The 18,367-nt window shown below is 39.8% G+C and overlaps 1 protein-coding gene across 2 annotated transcripts in view; it reads right to left on the bottom strand.

Annotated features, from left to right (window-relative positions):
* Positions 1–18,367, bottom strand: part of Map4k3 (mitogen-activated protein kinase kinase kinase kinase 3) — a 143,968-nt gene that overhangs the window by 32,352 nt on the left and 93,249 nt on the right. Inside the window, exons 13-16 of one of the 2 annotated variants that reach the window (XM_028765057.1) lie at positions 16,197–16,275; positions 11,355–11,413; positions 10,176–10,238; positions 3,354–3,412 (exon numbers count right to left, since the gene is read on the bottom strand). In XM_028765057.1, coding sequence (XP_028620890.1) covers positions 3,354–3,412; positions 10,176–10,238; positions 11,355–11,413; positions 16,197–16,275 — 260 coding nt within the window. The remainder of the gene's footprint in view (positions 1–3,353; positions 3,413–10,175; positions 10,239–11,354; positions 11,414–16,196; positions 16,276–18,367) is intronic. The other variant, XM_028765058.1, reaches the window with a different exon arrangement.

Here is an 18,367-nt window from a genome sequence, read left to right as displayed (position 1 = left end):
CTGAGTCAGTAGCCGGGGCCATATAGTGAACAGCCTTTTATAAACAAACAAGTACAAACTTTTTCCTGAGCATGTGCAGCTGTTTTAGGCATTAAAATAATTAGGAAGATAAGATAGTTTGCACATAATTTACTTTCCGTTACCAGAACCAACGGGATGCATGCACATGGCATTTGGCTTTGTGTATGTTTGTGCACACACACACTTGCACGAGATGGGGGGAGGGGGATGTTTTCTCTAGTCCAGGCTGGCCTCAAACTTGCTGTGTAGCTGAAGATGGCCATGGATTCTGATCCTCCTGCCTCCACTCTCTGAGTGCTAAGGTAACAGGTGTGGACCACTACATCCATTTTTGGTTTTTGTGTGGGTGTGTGGTACTGAGGATGCACTGAGGGCTCTGTGCACACCAGGGGGAGCTACACCCCAGCTCCCATACTCTGCTTCTGCAGTGAGAGTCCTACAGGAAGCTCTGTAACAGCAGTGCTTCCACTCACTGCCTTCTATGAAGGAAGGTGTTTTGCTAACAAGTTATACAGCCCGTAAAGTCGCATAAAGGCCATGTGGCCGACTTTTGTGGTTTTACAACAGAGAAAATGAGATGTAGCTCAGTTTGCTATTAGAGGTCCCACAGCGAGAGCGCTGGAGAACACGAGGGCCTGAGTTAGCCTCAAGGCCCCCGTGTAGCACAGGGATAAGTCATCTTCTGGCACCCACTTGCACTTGCCTGTTAAGGGAATTCTGGTAACAGAACTGAATGACTATATTGAAATGATGGAAAATCTGATGAAAAATTCTAAATTGGAACACAGATTTAAGTGACAAGAAGGGAAACTGAGGTGGGAAAGTCTGAAGCCACTGTCAAGCACGCAGCACATCTGAACTAGCAAAGGGAGCCATGCGGCAGGCTACTAGGCTCACACAGTGGCCAGGCTGACTCAAAACAACTTGTGTATGCACTTCCCTGACTGTATGTAAAAGCAAGAAACTCGGTATTTCTCTAAAATTAAAGAACAGTTTATCTACTTCCTAACATAATTGACAATTACTAAGTAGCTACTTACATGTAAGAACAACAAGTGCCCACTAAGTCCCATGGGTACTAAATGGTTCATAATGGTTACTCATCCCTCCTTCAGCATCCCAAGACTCAGTACTAATGAACCTCATTGTACTAGAGACACAGGTCATCACGGGAAGTTTCACAGGAAAAGCCAATGGAGGTACGGCACTGGCTACTGGTGGTCTGCTGAGGGAACTATGATTTGACTCATACTTTATTCCTATACAGGGACAGTTATCTTTACAACTATGATGTACACTACAGGCAAAACTAGACACAGTTTAGCTTCCTTTTAAAAATAACTACTTTAGTTAAAAAAAAAAAAAAGATCAGAAGAACTGATCCCAGTGATACCAGAATTCAAAAGAAAAGGTATTAGCTGGGTTTCTGTTACAGAAAGCAAAGGCCATGCAACAAATCTAATTCAAAGGTTCCTATGGGATATGAACTAGGCAGAAACCCATTAAGGGAGTCTGTCTACCTTCACCTACAGAGAAAGTAGGAAATCCTGGGTTTTAAAGGGCTGCATACTTGGAGAATAAAGTAGACATATCAATACAGTAAGAGAAGTGCTACATCCGTGGTCATGTCACATGTATGTACACACTTACACATGAAACACAGCCAGAGCTAAGACTTTGGCCAACCTACCTTGCCAATGACTCGTTATATAGAATACAGTTCCTTAAGCAGGGATCCAATTCATCAAAAAATGAAGGGTGGGCAAATTATTAACATTTAACCTGGCTAAAGTAGCTAAACACACTAAGGTCTAACAATAGGAAAATCACACAATGGGAGCTGGGAAATCTAGAAAAGCATTTGTAGCTGTATTACTTTTTAAGCACATTAATTTTAAATGAAAGAGTGAGTGACATATAGTCAAATTATTCAGCCTCTTTAGATATATGAAAATTTGGTTGCAATGGGGTCCTTAAAAACCAACGGCATCATCTTTAGAAAAATGTCACTTAATTTTTAATGTCACTATGCCACAGTGACACATAATTTATTCTTTGCTGTTCGCCAAAATCAATTAATGAGTGGCAATTAACTACTGCTCAGGTAAAACTACATCTTCCACCAGTGGGTTTTAGACTTATCTTCCATGTTAAGAGAGACAGAGTCTAGTGGACAGTATGTATTTTTAACTTCAGCACTCGGGAGGCAGAGGCAGAGGCAGAGGCAGGAGGAGCTCTGTAAGTCTGAGGGGAGCCAGGGCTACATAATGAGACCTTATCTTAAAATATACACACAAATAAACAAACCACAAAAAAAGATTAAAGAAGAAAGGCAGGCTAATCAATAACAACAAATTCCTAATCTTTTATATCTAACAAACTTAGATTAAACAAAATTAGCATACTTCTTTTAGCTTTTCATTAAAAGCTCTTATACTAGAAAGTGTATTTAAGTGAAAAAATGAAGTGTTCAGTTTATAGACAAGAAAGAGATCATTTACAGCACTATCCATGAAACTAAGGTGTCTGTCAGTAATTATTTCTCAGCCGCTTAATTTGAAGTATGGCAATAGGTGTCTCAGTTCTCTAGTGTAATCAGTAACTTGGAATTTTAAGTTCTAATTTTACACATATGTACATACCCAGAAGACTTTGGTAATTTACATACGGCCTTACAGAGTGAGAATTCATCTATGGGGTCAGGACTTAAGGAGCTAGGAAGGGCAGTCTTGGATTCTTACCCCTGGCACATGAGGAACTCACACAAGTCTGTAAACTAACTATACCACACTTTCAGCACCATGGTGCCTGGTACCGAACAGTCATTACAAGCTGTTGAATTTATTTCTCTCATAAAGTAGTTTCATGAATGCATGTCTATTTTTATTAATTTTACTAATATTTTATTTTACTAGTATTCTTTAAAAGATCAGCACAGCTAATGTTAAAACATGGATTTCTAAGCAGGGTGAATGACTTTAAATGATTTTAGCTGTTCTTAGTGGCCAGCACATCTGGGAGAGGTTTTGCAGAGGGTAAACAGGTCAACTTTAGAAAGAAATCAACTGCTGAGATGCAGACTCCTCATAGCTGGGGCATTCTGTAACAAGAAAGATCTGCAAGTGAGGGCAATATAGAAGGTTTAGGCTGATCCTCCCAGATGACAGTTACTGACTATATATAGATGGCCAGTGGAAAGACTTTGGGAAAGTCAAGGGTACACTGCACAACATCTACTAGCTCAATACAATTTACTACCTTAAATATTAAATATGAAATATAATATTAAAGACAATTATTTTGAATTTAAGCTTCAAAAAGACTTTACTTACTTGTTTCCACCTAAAAAATAATTACTTTGGTGTCCTTGTCCGTACTCTAATTGTAGATCCTAGTGGCATAAAGCAAAATATTTAGTATAACAGTGTAACAACCACTAGATAATAATATATATTACTTATTGAAAAGAAAATCCCCAAGCCACAAATAAATCTGTATTGCTATATACTCTTAAAAAGAAGACATGGTGGCATTTCCAACAATACAAGATATGATATCTTGATTACTTGAGTATTTTTCTGGGAATTTTTCCAAATGACATCTAAAAGTTTTGTTTATGGCAATTGCTATCTATTATAATTAGTATTTGTAAAAATTAGCTTGTAGAAAGAAAAAAGCTCAAATAAAGGATTGTCAAGCTACAATGAAGCAAAACAAACAAACAAACAAACAAACAGAATAATCAACAAAGCCCATCTTGGTTTGACTTGTGTGTGTCATCTAGAATGACTGTGTATATATACACATTCACATATTTCTATTGCTGCTTCATGCAAGTGACTAATTAATGTTTTATAGACCTAAATCTGGGCACTATTGCAGAAGTGAGGTATGCATAAGAACTAGTGCAAGCCCAGAAACTACACTAAAGGAGATTTTAGGAAGATCTTAAAAGTTAAAACAGTGACGTTTAAATGAATACTGAGAGCTTCCTTGCCTACAAAAGCATTTTGACTGAATGGCACAGGCTGGAGAGAGCTAAGAATTAAAATTCAGAAGAAGGAGCAATATACAGGTTCTACTCAAACACCTTCTTGAGAAAAATGTACTATCCACTAACCAAGCTGCCTTTCCCCTCTTTTAAAGAAGCCACTGTACGCCAACCACTGCTAAAAGGATCTTCTATTAGAACACAGCAGGACGTGCTTTTGTTTCACAAGGTAACATCAGACATATGACTGGGGCTCTACAGAGGGTTCCTTTGGAACAACCTCCCAAAGTCAGAGACGGCTCTAATGTTTCCACAGTTACCACACAGATCTCCTGTAGCACTTACACTGGATTTTAATCTGTCTACAAGTCTCTAAAAACAGCTAGGCCATGAACTCCTTAGACACAGCAAAAATAGGCCAAATCTGTAACACAGCACCGGACACACAGACTGTGCTCTGAGTAATAATCACTTGTTCAAATGTCACCTGTTTCATTTCCTGGAAACAGACAAACACTTTCCCAGTGTACAGATATACCGAATCACAATCATCTCAAGTCTGGAATCTGTTAAGTCTAAGATGAGGATACAATTCCACACAACACACTGTACTTAAAATTAACTTCAAGACTTGTCCAAAAAACATCTGCTGAAAATCAAAATACTGATTTAGACAAGGCTCAAACTTTGTCCCCCTCAATGTTTGGGTTCAGACGTGCATATAGCAACTGTTCTTACCAGTGACAACAAGGATAACACATCCTAAGTGAAAAAGATTAGTTGACTGTCATAAGTGGCTTCACATGGAATTCTAATGGAAGAGGACAGCTGTTCTCTTTAAATTATGACGTATCCTAACAGGACCACATCAAGTCACAAGCCTGCAACAACTACATCACTTTGACTTTTAGTGGTCATGACTTCAAGCTTTATGCACTAGAATTCAGCCAACAGTGTACTCATCTCTATGGACGGTTCTAGGTGTAAACTTGTTTTCAGGGACAGATAACCAAACACTCAAACTAGAGAAGTGATGGCTTTAGTCAATACAATTTCATGAACTTTTCCTAAACAACAGCTTCACAAGCATGCATGTGCGCAGAGGGGTTATGGCTTCTGCTGATGTGTAGGAATGTCCACTCAGCTGAGAGATACAATCAAGAGCAGGTGACAGTAATAACCAGAACATGAAAATCTACCAAGGTCAGGATTTAAAATAACTAAAGGGATATTTTAATAGAAAATCAAGCATAGATTTATATACATTCAGGCCAATGGAGTAGGAGTATGTAATAACCAAGTTTGATGATTAATCCAACAAGAAAAGCCAAAACACAAAGGGGCTACTCTTTATTAATTGCTTCTCTCCTGAAATCAAGTTATACTACAATAACCATGTGGGCCATCAAGATAGCTCAGTGGGTTAACATTTTTGACACCAAGCCTGACTATGTGAGTTTAATCCTCAGAACTAACATGGTGGCAAGGGAGAAATGACATTTAAAGATTGTCTTCTGACCTCTGCCCTCAAAATGGTGTTCCCCTCCCCCTACATCATGCACTATAAAGTGATAATAACTTTTAAAAAAAAGCATTTAGAAGCCGTTCTATATAAGAAATTATGTTCAGAAAGCACTCAACAATAAACAGGATGATGGTATCATCTGGCTCTTTGGTAAGTTAATCAGAATGCACTTGAACACGAAAGCATCAAAAAAATTAGCAGCATTTAAACAGATAATGAATGATAATGCTTAGTTACACCGCAATGTCAAAGCAGTAGCGATGTGCTGAAAACATGCAGCAAGCTTGGAAGACTCAACCTGGGGCTCAAAACAACAACCGAGAAAGCCGCCCTAGGGTACACTAAAGCAACTTTATGGGGAAACATTCGAATTTCACAGGTTCTTTGCACTGGGGGGTACGGGAGACTACTTGTAAATCTAGGGTGACAATTCTAAGAACACAGTGAGTAAGACCTAAGAAAGAACAAAGAGCCGACTGTGAAACGCTGGAAAGAGAGGACACACACACTCAAGAAGTGTGTAAAGAGAGGACACACATACTCAAGAAGTGTGTAGTTTCTTTATGTTATGTCACCTTGGAAGACAACAGTTTACACCAGATGAGAAAACAGCAGGAAGTCAACAGATCTCAGACCACTAGACACAGACAGGCAGACAGGCAGACAGGCAGACAGGCAGACAGACAGACAGACACACACACACACACACACACATGAAAAATAGCAGAAGAGAATATTTTTCCTCATAATAAAAATGAGAAAATTATGGCAGGAGTAAAAATGGTTAATAAAAATCCTTTTTAATATGGATGATTATGTGTAGAAATAAACTGGGAATGAATCCAAGAGAGTACAAAACCAATTCCTTTGAAAGTCAGAGAAGCAGGCTGAGTTAGATGTGGTTTGATGGGTGATGCCTACTGTTTGGCAAAGACTGAGGGGACATATGTGAAGAACATGACTTTCATGTTCATCCTTAGAGAGACGACCTCAAGGTGGTGCATACACTCTTCAGGGCAGTGAGTGGACTATTATTCTTTATGCCCTCTCCTGACAATTAACATGGGGGCTTCAGCCAGGCACAGTGGAACACACTTGCAGTCTGAGCACTTGGGAGCCTGAGGCAGCTATATCTTGAGTTCCAGGCTAGCCTAACTCTCTATAGAGAGATCTTGTCTCAAAATAAGATAAAACAGAACAAAACAATAAACAGATAAATCAAACAAAAATTTAGGCAGTGAGGTAAATATGTCTAGTTTTGGGCTTCCTAAATCCTGTGCTGTCACCTTGGTATCTGCGGCCCATTAAGACAAGAGCCGGACACTTTAGTCTCCTGTGTGTTTGGTGGCAAGTAATAAGGTTTCATTTTTTGAGTCAAAGCCCAGGCTATATCTGCAAGCTCTGTGTGGCCAGGGATGACCTACAACTCCTGACAGTCCTTTTGCCTCCATCTTCCAGCTGCTGTGATCACAGGCGGGAGCCAAAGCTCCTGCCGCAGCATCTGTGGGGGCTGAAGTGGACAGGTACCTCACACTCACTAGGACGACTACTACCACAACTGGGAAAAAGAAAAAGGACAAAGAGAAGGAAGTGTGCTGGTGTGCCGGTGTGGGAGCCAGAGCCCCGTGCACAGGTGCACAGGTACATGGAGCCGCTGCGGAGACATTTAAAGACAGAGCTACCATGCACCCCAGCAATCCCACCTCTGTGTATAGAAGAGCAGGGATTTAAATGTACATTTGTAGATCTGTGGTCCTCTGAATTATACACAGTAGCCAAAAGGTAACAGCAACAAGTGTCCATCAACAGATGAATAAAAACATAAAATGTGGCATTTACATAAATAGACTATATTTTTCAGTATAAAAAAGAAAACTCTGACATATGATGCCATGCAAGGGAACCCTAAAGAAGCTGGAGCACTGTGTTGAGTGATGTGAGCCAGTTGGGAGAGGATAAGGAGTTAGGATTCCACTTAAATCCATGGTCCCTAAAACAGTCACCCCCATAGAGGTAAAGCAGACTGGCGGTCACTGGGGCCGGTGAGCGTAGCGAGAGTTACTGAGTAGACTCGGAAGTTCAGTTTGTGACGGTGAAATGTTCTGGAGATGTGAGCAGTGACAACTGTGCAGTGAGCCTTTAAAAACGATTAAAATAGGAAATTTTTATTTATGTTTTATTACATAAATAAAAAAGAAACAAACTATGGGGTATGTATGTTGAGAGGAGGGAGAACCCTTTACAAGGCAAAGCAAGCAGAACAGCACAAGCAACCAAGCCTAGCTGACTGTGCTGAGTAGAGGCAGTGAGGCACAAGGCCGAGGCCGCTACCCCTAACGGCATGCTGAGCTTATGAATGACAGGCACAACTGCTCAGCTTCTTTGCCTCTTGAATGCTGCATTTGTAAAACAAGGAAAATAAGGTAATAGTCTCATGTGTCAAGATGACTGTGGTATCAGTAGGTGATGCCATTATGGGGCCTCTGTTAGATATATACTCTACACTGTTGATGAAAATACCATACTTAGTGTTTAGAATAACACATGGCATGTAAAACTATCAACTTAAATGTTAATTTTTTGGTTACCCACCAGGAATGGGTTCTTACAGCTGACTCTAGATTGTAGAATTTAACAGTGTCTCATCTGCCCTTCTTCCACAACTGGAGGCTAAAGGCCCCAATGCCCTTCTCTGTCATGCATCCTCCGCTGCATCATAGGATGCTCCTGACTCCAGGACGGGGATGGAGCAGGGGCCTCAGCAGATATAGGGAAAGGAGGCAGGATGTGGGTAATTCAGTCAGGTTGGGACTGGCTCAATATGGTCAAGTATGTTTCTAATTCTAATGTCTGATATTCCTGTTCTTACTGTGTCACCTGTTCTGCATGAGGGTAGTGGGGCTGGCTTCAACTTCTGAGTCTGTGACCTGTTTCCTTAACAGTCACCAAATGTCATTCGAATCTGCATATCTAATTCTGAAGAAAAATGATCAGCAATCTCTCTTTTCCTTGGACTTCTCTCCCCTGGCTCTTCCCTCCTCTCCTTTTAAGTCTCCTTTGTCTGGCCTGTGCTTCCTGTGCTGGAGTCACACCTGTTCCCCCACTTGGGTTTCTCATGGCCTCCTCCTGATTGCTAATGCTGCTTCCCCATGATAGCTAATTTTTACGTTCTTTACTACAGGCTCTCATTCTGAGGTTCAGGATACCCTAGAATTCACTAGAGTTCAGGTTGACCTAGAACTCACAGTTACCTTTCTGTCTTAGCCTCCCAAGTGCTGGAATTATAGACATGAACCACCAGATCCAGTTGCACTTCCCCTCACCCCAAGATACTAATTGTAGGCGACACATGGAACTTCAGTGTCATCGATTCCTCTTTGAGGATTCAGCTCCATCTCTTTTAGCTACCTCTCCTTTCTAGTAGTAATGTTAACAGTGTCTTAATTTCTGATGTTTATCAAATACCTCTTATAACTGCAGTCTGTGACACTGACTCCCATGAGACACAGGCAAAGCTATTTCTTTCCTTCCTTCCGAGTCCACAATGGATCTCGTGTGGTACTGATACCCGCCTTAGTTCCTCTCAGAAGTCAATTAGGCCACATTGGTCCAAGACATCTTTGGGTTTCCTGACCTCTACGGTACCCACTGGTCAGCAGTTGACAGTTGGCCACATTTTGGTAATAGAGCTTATGTTTTTTACATAAGCTTAGAATTTATGTATGTAAGTATTGCTTTATCCAGTGAGATAGAATTTCTCTTTGCAAAAGAATATCTAAAATCTTTTGTTTTATAAATAAGATGTGGATTTCAGCACTTATATAAATATTTAGACTAACCAGAATTCAAAGAGATATCCTATCAAGTTGGAGAGGAAGAGAAAGAAAATCCTATTTGAGAGGCAGAAAAGCAGAATCTGGGGAGTAAGTGTAGGGGTAACAGGGTTCTGGCCAGCCACAAGAACAGAAAGAACTACTTAGTATTTTAGAAAGCACTAGCTATCTAATGTGAACATTTCCTATGCAAAGGGAAGATAGTCTTACTATGTATAAGTTTAGGGATGACAGCATCCCTGTGAGAAAAGTAGACATCGCATAATGCTAACAAATTCAAAATTTCATCTTACTCCACCGTTAACTTAGGGATAAATTACGTATTCAAATTACATATAATGTATGCAATATATAAAATATATACAAAATATTTTAATATAAAACATATAACATATAATGCTATTATATATGACATCAAGATATATATGCGATATGTATATATATATATATATACACACACACATATATATATCAGTGGTTTATCATCATTGAAACAAGATACATCACTAAAACTGGACATTTTTACAGGGAAATGTTGTTTCTAAAAAAAAAAAACCTTTATATTTGGTAAGAAATTTAAATACTAATGTTTTTTTCATAAAAGAAAAAATTGTTTACTGCTGCAATTTTACATTTCAGTAGACTTGACTTATAATGGGAAAAAGTTACTCCATCTTTTAATATATGGAAGCTTGCTAATTGACAAGCTTTGGTTTATAAAACAATAAAACTGGTAACATGTCTGAGCTTAAGAGAGTTAAGACTACAACAGTGCTGACAAAGAAAATCAGAAGATGAGAAATACCAGATTAGATCTTGCAGTGTAGTATATTTCTTCTGAACTGTCGAAAAAACCATCACTGTCGGGCTGTTTAGCAGAGACCAAGAAACCCAGGTTATTGACACTCAGACTGACAGCCACAAACACACAGGGAAAAACTTTCACAAGGGAGCTGGGTCCTGCTAACATAATTTTATTAAGGCAAATGCAAAATCAAATGATAGAACGTGGCTTGCACACAAGCAACATCTCAACAACCGCTTGATAACACAGTTACTAAGTTAGGACAGACCCACTCTGCAGACTGCCTTAACAAAACACAATTAGCATTCACAAACATTATGACTGCTTGTAATTTCTAATCTTCTGCACTTCTGCAGGAATGACAGGCTTTAACGTTAAAATATGATCATTTTTAAGATTTTAATATTCCCTTCCTTCAGGCTAGTACAGTGAAATCATAAGACAAGCTGATGTCTTTCTTTGTGCCAGTCAAGTGGTGAAAATATGCATTTAAACTTCATAAGAAAGCTCCTGCTTATTATGTCAGCCTTCAGTATGTATTAACCGTTATTTTCTTCTAATTTATCAAGTGGGAAGGGAAAACCCACCAAACCAATAATATGTGGCCTTAGCAAAGCAATTTTATTAAAATTATTTTTAATCTCATCTTCATTCTTCTACAAAGTATTAATATCTCAAATATTTGCAGAGCACTCTGTCCCAAGACTGGACCAGAACCCTGGTTAGACAGCGTCACACAGGAACTCTCATCGAAGCCTCATGAGCCTTTGCACACTGGCAAGTGTTCTACTGTTCTCCACGCCTGCTCTGTCTGCGTGTTAGTGCTCTACACACTGCACATGCTACTGGGATGTTTAGAGACCAAGTAGTATGCATTTAAACTATGCATATTTTACTAGTGGATAAAGAGAAGCACCTCAAAACCAAACACAAATTTAAAAAAAAAAGGAAAAAGCCAGCATTTAAAACAATTAATCCGAGAATGGTAAAACTTATCTCTTCAAATAATTTTAAAAATACCCATTTTCAGCAACACAGATTTATTTATTCAGTATTTAGAATTACCATTTTTCTCCAAATATGAAAATATTAAGTCCTAGCTAATCAGTACCAACGTATCACAAAGGCAAATTTAAGATTTATGTTCAGAGCCTAACAATCCAAGACCAGGACACTTACAAGTTCATGATGTGGCTCTGTCTCCTTCCTTAAGGGCGGATCAAATTTTACCTGGCCAACTGAGAAGAAAAAGAAGTTAGGTCAGGATATAGGATATTTCCTTCCTTGTGTTTTTGAGACAGGGTCTTATTATCTTAGCAAAGGGTAGCCTTGAACACAGGAACTTCCTGTAAATATTAACTGGTGTGATATTTTAATCCACACATGCAGTGCTGGGGGTTGAACCAGGACCTTGATCATCATGGGCAATTGTTCTACACTGAGTTGTATCCTTTGCTTATTAGGTATTTTCTACTGTAAAAAAACAAGCAAAATGGCATGTTAAAATCAGGATATAAGTTACTCATGTGCTGTGGTCTAGCATAAGAAATTTCTGAACTTGGTATCTGCTAACCAGTTGGTGCCAGTAGGTGTGTGAAACACATGCAAGATGGCCCCATTAATTCCTGTGTAGTCCTTGTATATCTGATCAGAGTTTGTGGAGATGACAAAGCAAACATAGCATAGCTAATGACTGACCTTCAAGTTAAGGTTCTGTCTTTCTGTTGGATCATCTAGTTTGGAGGAAACTCCTTTGTGAACTGCTCTAAGATGAGGGCCTTTAGCTAGCAGTAATGTAAGGGAGTATGGAAGCAACCATCTATCACAGCCAAGCCTTCCATGACCATAGTTCCGGGAAACATCCTGACAGCTATGTCACCAGAGGCCCTGAGCCTGAAACACTCTGCCACACTGTGGTGGTTTGAAGAAGACTGACTCCCAATACTCAGTCACCAGGAGGGAAACTATCTGAATTACAAGGATTAGGAGGTGTGGCATAGATGTTGGAGTAGGTGTGTCCTTGTTGGCCCCATCAGACAGCAAAGCTTGGAAGCCTTAGCCACATGGTTCTAGCTTTAGAGTCAAGGATACAAGAAAAGAGTTGTGGAATTTCCAGCTGTGGCTAAGGAAAGCCCTTGCAGCCAAATGTGTATGGGGGTGTCCATGCACGCATGCCCAGAAAGGTCTTTTGTGAAGAACTCTGGATTGTACTTGAGATACCAGAATCTTGGGATGTCTGACAAGAAAAGCTGAAGACTGGGCATGGAACCAGCTCAAGAGAGAGAAGTGAATTACATTCAATAAGCTGAAAGAAGTTGAAGATCTGATCATGGTGGTTTGACATGAAACATGAGATGCTTGTTTGCCCTTCTGGGTTTCAGTCTTGCTTTGGTCCAGTATTTCCTCACTAAGATCCCTTTTCTCCTTTTGAAATGGTAATGTATAGTCTGTGCCATTTTATGTTGGAAGTATGTAATCTGCTTTTTGATTCTGATTTATAGTTAATAGGTTCCCTTGAGTCTCAGAAGAGACTTTGAAATGTAGTAGTTTGAATAAGAACGGCCCCCAGAGGCTTATATAATTGTTCTTAGTCACCAGTGAATAGAACTGTTTGAAAAAATTAGGATTAGGAGTGTGGCCTTGAAGGAGTAGGTGTGGCCTCATTGGAAGAAGAGTGTTACTGGGAGGGGCTTTCAGGCTCCTTGGTCTGTGCATCAGGATGTGGGTCTCAGCAACTGTTCCAGCATCACATGTACCATTATGTTCTCCACCACGATCAGAATGAATGGACTCTCTGTAAATGTGGGGTTTGAATACAAATGGCCTCCATAGGCTCATATATTTGAATGCTTAGTCATTAGGGAATGGGACTATTTGAGAGGGATTAGGAGGTGTGGCCTTGTGGGAGGAAATGTGTCACTGGGGGTGGGCTTTTAAAGCCCATCCCAAGCCCATTCTCACTCTTCCTACAGAACAGGATACAGATCTCAGCTACTGCTCCAGTGCTATGTGTGCTGCCAATGCTTCCTTCCCCAAGATTATTGGCTGATCCTCTGAAACTGTAAACAAGCTCCTAAAAAAAGTTTTCTTTTGTCAAAGTTGCCTTGGTCATGATGTTTCTTCATAGCAATAGAACAGTGACTGAGACAATAAGCAAGTTCCCAAGTACATACTTTCTTTTCGAAGATTTACCATGGTCATGGTGTCACTTCACAGCAATAGAAGATCAGCGACTAAGACAAATGCTGTTCTAGACTTCCGACCTTCCAGATCTCTGTGTGACAATGTACGTTTTACAGTCAAATGAACTACAAAACCTTTATTCTTTGATGCTCTAACACACACAATGTTTTACTACCTTTAGATTAGATCTCTCTGCTTTTATAGTTGGGGTAAGTACTGAAGACCACTGAGATAAAATTAGTCACAAGTGTAAAGATTTTTGAGATGGCTAAGGCAGGAGAATCAATTCCATTATGGGTTACATAGAGGGCTCAAGGCCAACCTGGGCTAACAGCAAGACCATGTCTGAGAAAAACAAAAGGAAAAAAGATGCCACAGTTAACTATTAAGAATGTTGGTATTATTATCCATCCAAATCCAGGTATTATTATCAACCAAAGTGAGAGAAAGAACTGGTCTCATAACATAATTACTTTAATAAAAAATTTTTGATTTTAACTTTACATATAAAGTATAAATAATGGGGCAGGAGAGAAGGCTTAGTCATTAAGAGCATGGGTTCTTCTTCCAGTGAACCTAGGTTTGGTTTCTAGCACCCACATGGTAGCTAATGACCATCTGTTAATGACAGTTCCAGGGCGATCTGATGCCCTCTTCTGGCCTCCATGGGCATTGCATGCATATGGCTCACATACATCAGGTAAACACCCATACACAGGAAACAAAAATAAATCTTTTCAATTTTTTTTAGTATCATTTACACTAAGAGATTTGGATTTTCGACAATAGAAGGTATGAGTTTTAAAGTGCGGAGAAACAGTTCTTTACACCCTAGCTCTGTGTGAAGAGTGTATGAGTCCTCATGTGCACTGGTAGTTGTTAACGGTTCAGATGTCAAATGATGCTCTGGAGAAGTAGACTGTTCATGAATGGACCCTTTATTACTGCTTGTACAATCTTACATCAAAGATTACAAATAACTTTCAGCAAGGTATTAAAAATATTATTCAGCATCCCTCCCTGGTCCTATACTCTGTAGAGGAGAATATATTCCCAGGAGGAACAAAGTCTCCACAGAGACTTATTCTTCACACCCAGCGCTCACGTCGCTCTTCTGTTATGATATTGAGACGTGTCTCTGCCAGTCTCTTCCAGATACTGTTTAAATGACTGATGGCCATCCCCGGTATACCACACTGCCTGTCACTCCTCTGTTTATGACCATCATCAGACTGCATCTGTTTTTCTCTATCACTTCCTGTACCTTCACAAGCCATTCTCCATACATTTCCATCTAACTATCCAGGAAACCTTCTGAGTTTCTCTGAGATAGTTGACCCTTCCAAAGGTCACTACAGGTCAAAGCCAATCCTACAGCGTGGAGCTATGAGGAGTCTGGGAAGGTGATGTAAGACTTTGCTTATCAAATTTAGCTAAAGTGGGGCTTCCTAAACCCAAAGACAACACACAGCCTTTCTATACCTGTTGTCTGAGCACCACTTAGTTAAGAACTAGTCATACAAAGAAAAACCAGGCAGCTGGAAACAACATTCTGAAGAAGAAATTTACCTAATCATTGTTTCAATGATGACATCATGGAACAGTCTTCTATATAGGAAACTTCACACATAATCATAAAACATCCTATACAATTTTATTTTTTTTGTCTACTTGAACAAGTTAGAGTCATCTGGAGGGAGGGAACCTTAAGAAAATGTCCCTACCAGACTGGCCTGCAGGCAAGCCTGTGGGGATTTTCTTGATTGATGATTGATGAGGGGTCCCAGCTCACTGTGAGTGGTACCACCCCGAGAGAGTGGTCCTGACTTCTATAAGAAAGCGGACTGAGCAAGCCATGAAGAGCAAACCAGTATGTAGTGCTCCTCCATGGCCTCTGCCTCAGCTCCTGCCCTACGTTGGGGTCCTGTCAAGTGCTTTCCCTAAATGATGGCCTACAAGCTGTAAGAGGAGATAAAAACAAACCCTTTCCTCTCCAAGTTGCTTTTTGTCATGGTGTTTTATCACAGCAATAGAAACCCCAAGTAAGACACATCTGAAACACTCATGAAAACAATGAGTCAAACTTGAAAGCGTCAACTACCAAATCCATAAACGACCAAAAGTGGAGGTTTCAATCCTGTTGTTCCCTTAACATACAAAGAATATGATACCTATTATCTGTCTCTATCCATAAAGAGTACACATAGGAGCCTCCAAAAAGCTAGGCTACAGGTGTCTAGTTTCCTGCGGCACTATACATATACAGAGGCTGAGGGACATTGATGGAAAAGAGCAAAGAGTGATCCAGAGATCAATGGGTGGACTCCAGGGCCAATCTAAGACCAGCCCTCAAGCAGGCTCTGGAAGAGTGAAGCCCGAGAAACCACTTTTAAGTCCCAGGTAATTCACAGTTGGTTTGCAGATTTCCCCTCCAGTTCACACACAGAGTGGCTCTTTAACACAGGCACATGCACAGGGAGCGTGTCAGAAGACATTCACTCCGTCCCCATCTACTGAACTACAGGCTGTTCTTAGCAAGGTCTCTAGGCAACTTACAGGAACTTAGCAGCAAAGGTGCAGTCCCATGATGACATCTATCTTCCCTGTCTGATGCCTCACGTTTCCTTCCAAGTGTAATATATATAATCCCTTTCTTGTTACCCAAAGTTCCAGAGGAATAAAGAAAATAAAATTCATATAGCCTCATTAAACTCTCTATATAGTTGTGTTTACAAAGAAAAACTACCTTAAAAATGAAAGATAATAATTCTAACTAAACTACAGCTTAAAATCTCATTTTGGTCACTGACTTATGGACGGTAAAGAGTCTGTACTCACAGTTTATCTCTGAGCGAGTTTTTTCTTCTCTCACATTTCTACTCGTTGAAGGAATTCTATGTGGTACGGCAACAAGAGGCTTAAAAAAAAAATCAAAATTATTGTTATGTAATGCCTGATAATAAAGTCACAGTTCTATCTATAAAATTATGCAAAGATAAATGAAATGTTTCATTGTACAAAAATGAAAATTAAAGCAAAGTTTCATTTAAAAAGTTAATCATAGTACCAGCTCAAAGTCTGAAGGTAAAAATAAGAATACTTTTAAGTTATCCACTCAATGCAAATTGCTTTTTATTGTGGTATAACATGCTCCTGTGATCTGATGAAATACAGAATTAAATCATGTATCTGTCTATTTGTAGCACCTTAGACACACACAGTCCATTTTATGAGGATGAACAAGTTACACCCAGGCAGAGAAGCCACAAGCAGTGGGGGACACCTATAGTCCCAGCTTGTCTGGGGAGTGGGGACTGAGGCAGAAGGACTGACCCCAGTTGATGAAGGCCAGCCTGGGTAGTATAATGAGATATGAAAGAATGAAAAGAAAATAAAACATTACAAAGAGAAGAAAAGACAGCACTATGAAGATCTATACAGCATTTCATAATAATGGAGCCCGAGGCACCTTTTATTCATCTGAGATTTTTATTTTATTTCAGTTATCATGTACATACATGCATGCACTTATGTAGAGATCAGAGGACAACCTAGGAGATTTGGTTTTCTCCTTCCACCATGCAAGTGTCAGGGATGGAACCTGGGCTGGCAGCTGGACGGCAGGTATCTTTACCCACTGAGCCATCTAGCTGGGCCTCAGGTGGATTGTACGGCTTACTCTTTCTTTGACTTACAGAATTTTGAAATGACGTTAAATACACATTCACTTGCATATGACAAGAGATAATGGCAGGTTTCATTTTTTTGCCACAATGTGAACTGGGCTGACTTAAGTAAGACTGTTTAAAACTGTATCATTCATGTTTCTGTCAACTCTAGCATTTGTTTCTCAGAACCATCCCACCCCACGTTCATTAAATGCATGTTCTTCGTTCCATCTTAGTTTCTCTGGACTTTAGATATGCCATTATCATTTCCGCTAGCAAAAGATAAGTCAGTAAGAATAGTGTAATTTTAAAGGAGCCGTTCATAGATGCTGCTTTTGGAAGCTTACTCTGCACACTTCAGTGTGAGAGTTGCCAATGGCTCAAAGTATCAAAGGAATAAAACTTATGGCTTAAGGAAACTCTTTGGGAATGAAATCTCTAGCACGGCAGGAATCAGATTCCCAGAAATCACTTGATTAGATGAAGAAAGACGGTCCAGAGGCCATATTATTCCCAGCATGGAGAACAGAGGCGGACCAAAGCCTTGTTGGCGTCTTCCACTCATATGTACTGACTGATGGTTAGACAAGAGAGCCTCCCCACAACAATGCACACAGAAAAACATCACTGAGAGAAAGCACTGTTGTGACACCAATCCTTAAAGCAGAGGGGATCACACTGGGCACAAGCTACTCTAAAACAAGGGAGAGACAGAACAGGCAGCACTGAGTTCTGAATCTGGGGAAGACCAGCTTCTGAAGGGACAAAGGCCACAGAGATAACATCCTCAAAAAAGAAACAAAATTTACACTTGACCTTCCAAACATGATTGTTCTTAATAAATGTAATGTGCACTAGCCACAGAAATCTGCTGTGACGAGTCAGTAAGTACAGGAGGAAATAATTTACAAAAGCAGTGGTGATAAGAACCATTCAAATGGCACTGAAAAGGAACAACAGTGAATAACTTCCAACTTTCTCTTTAAACAATATTTTTCATGTATTAGGACAGAAGTTATTATCCTTTATTTTCTAAAAGACCTGAGGAATGAAAATAAGTAACTTATAATATGTACTAAGAATTACAAATAAACCATTTTCCTTTCTTTAAAAACAGTCACATTTCTTCCTTCCTTCCTTCCTTCCTTCCTTCCTTCCTTCCTTCCTTCCTTTCTTTCTCTTTCTTTGCTCACTATGTTCACATATGTGTGGACATACATGCCATGGCATGCATGTGGAGGCAGGGGCTCTTACCCTTAACCAGTGTGCTGTCTCACCAACCCCCTTTATTCTAATTCACAGTATCTACCACACTTTACTCCTTTTGCCTCTTCCTCAAAT

The sequence above is a fragment of the Grammomys surdaster genome, unplaced genomic scaffold, assembly GCF_004785775.1.
Source record: "Grammomys surdaster isolate TR1022 unplaced genomic scaffold, NIH_TR_1.0 149, whole genome shotgun sequence".
NCBI lineage: Eukaryota > Metazoa > Chordata > Mammalia > Rodentia > Muridae > Grammomys > Grammomys surdaster.
This window is presented reverse-complemented; position numbering and strand designations above follow the sequence as displayed.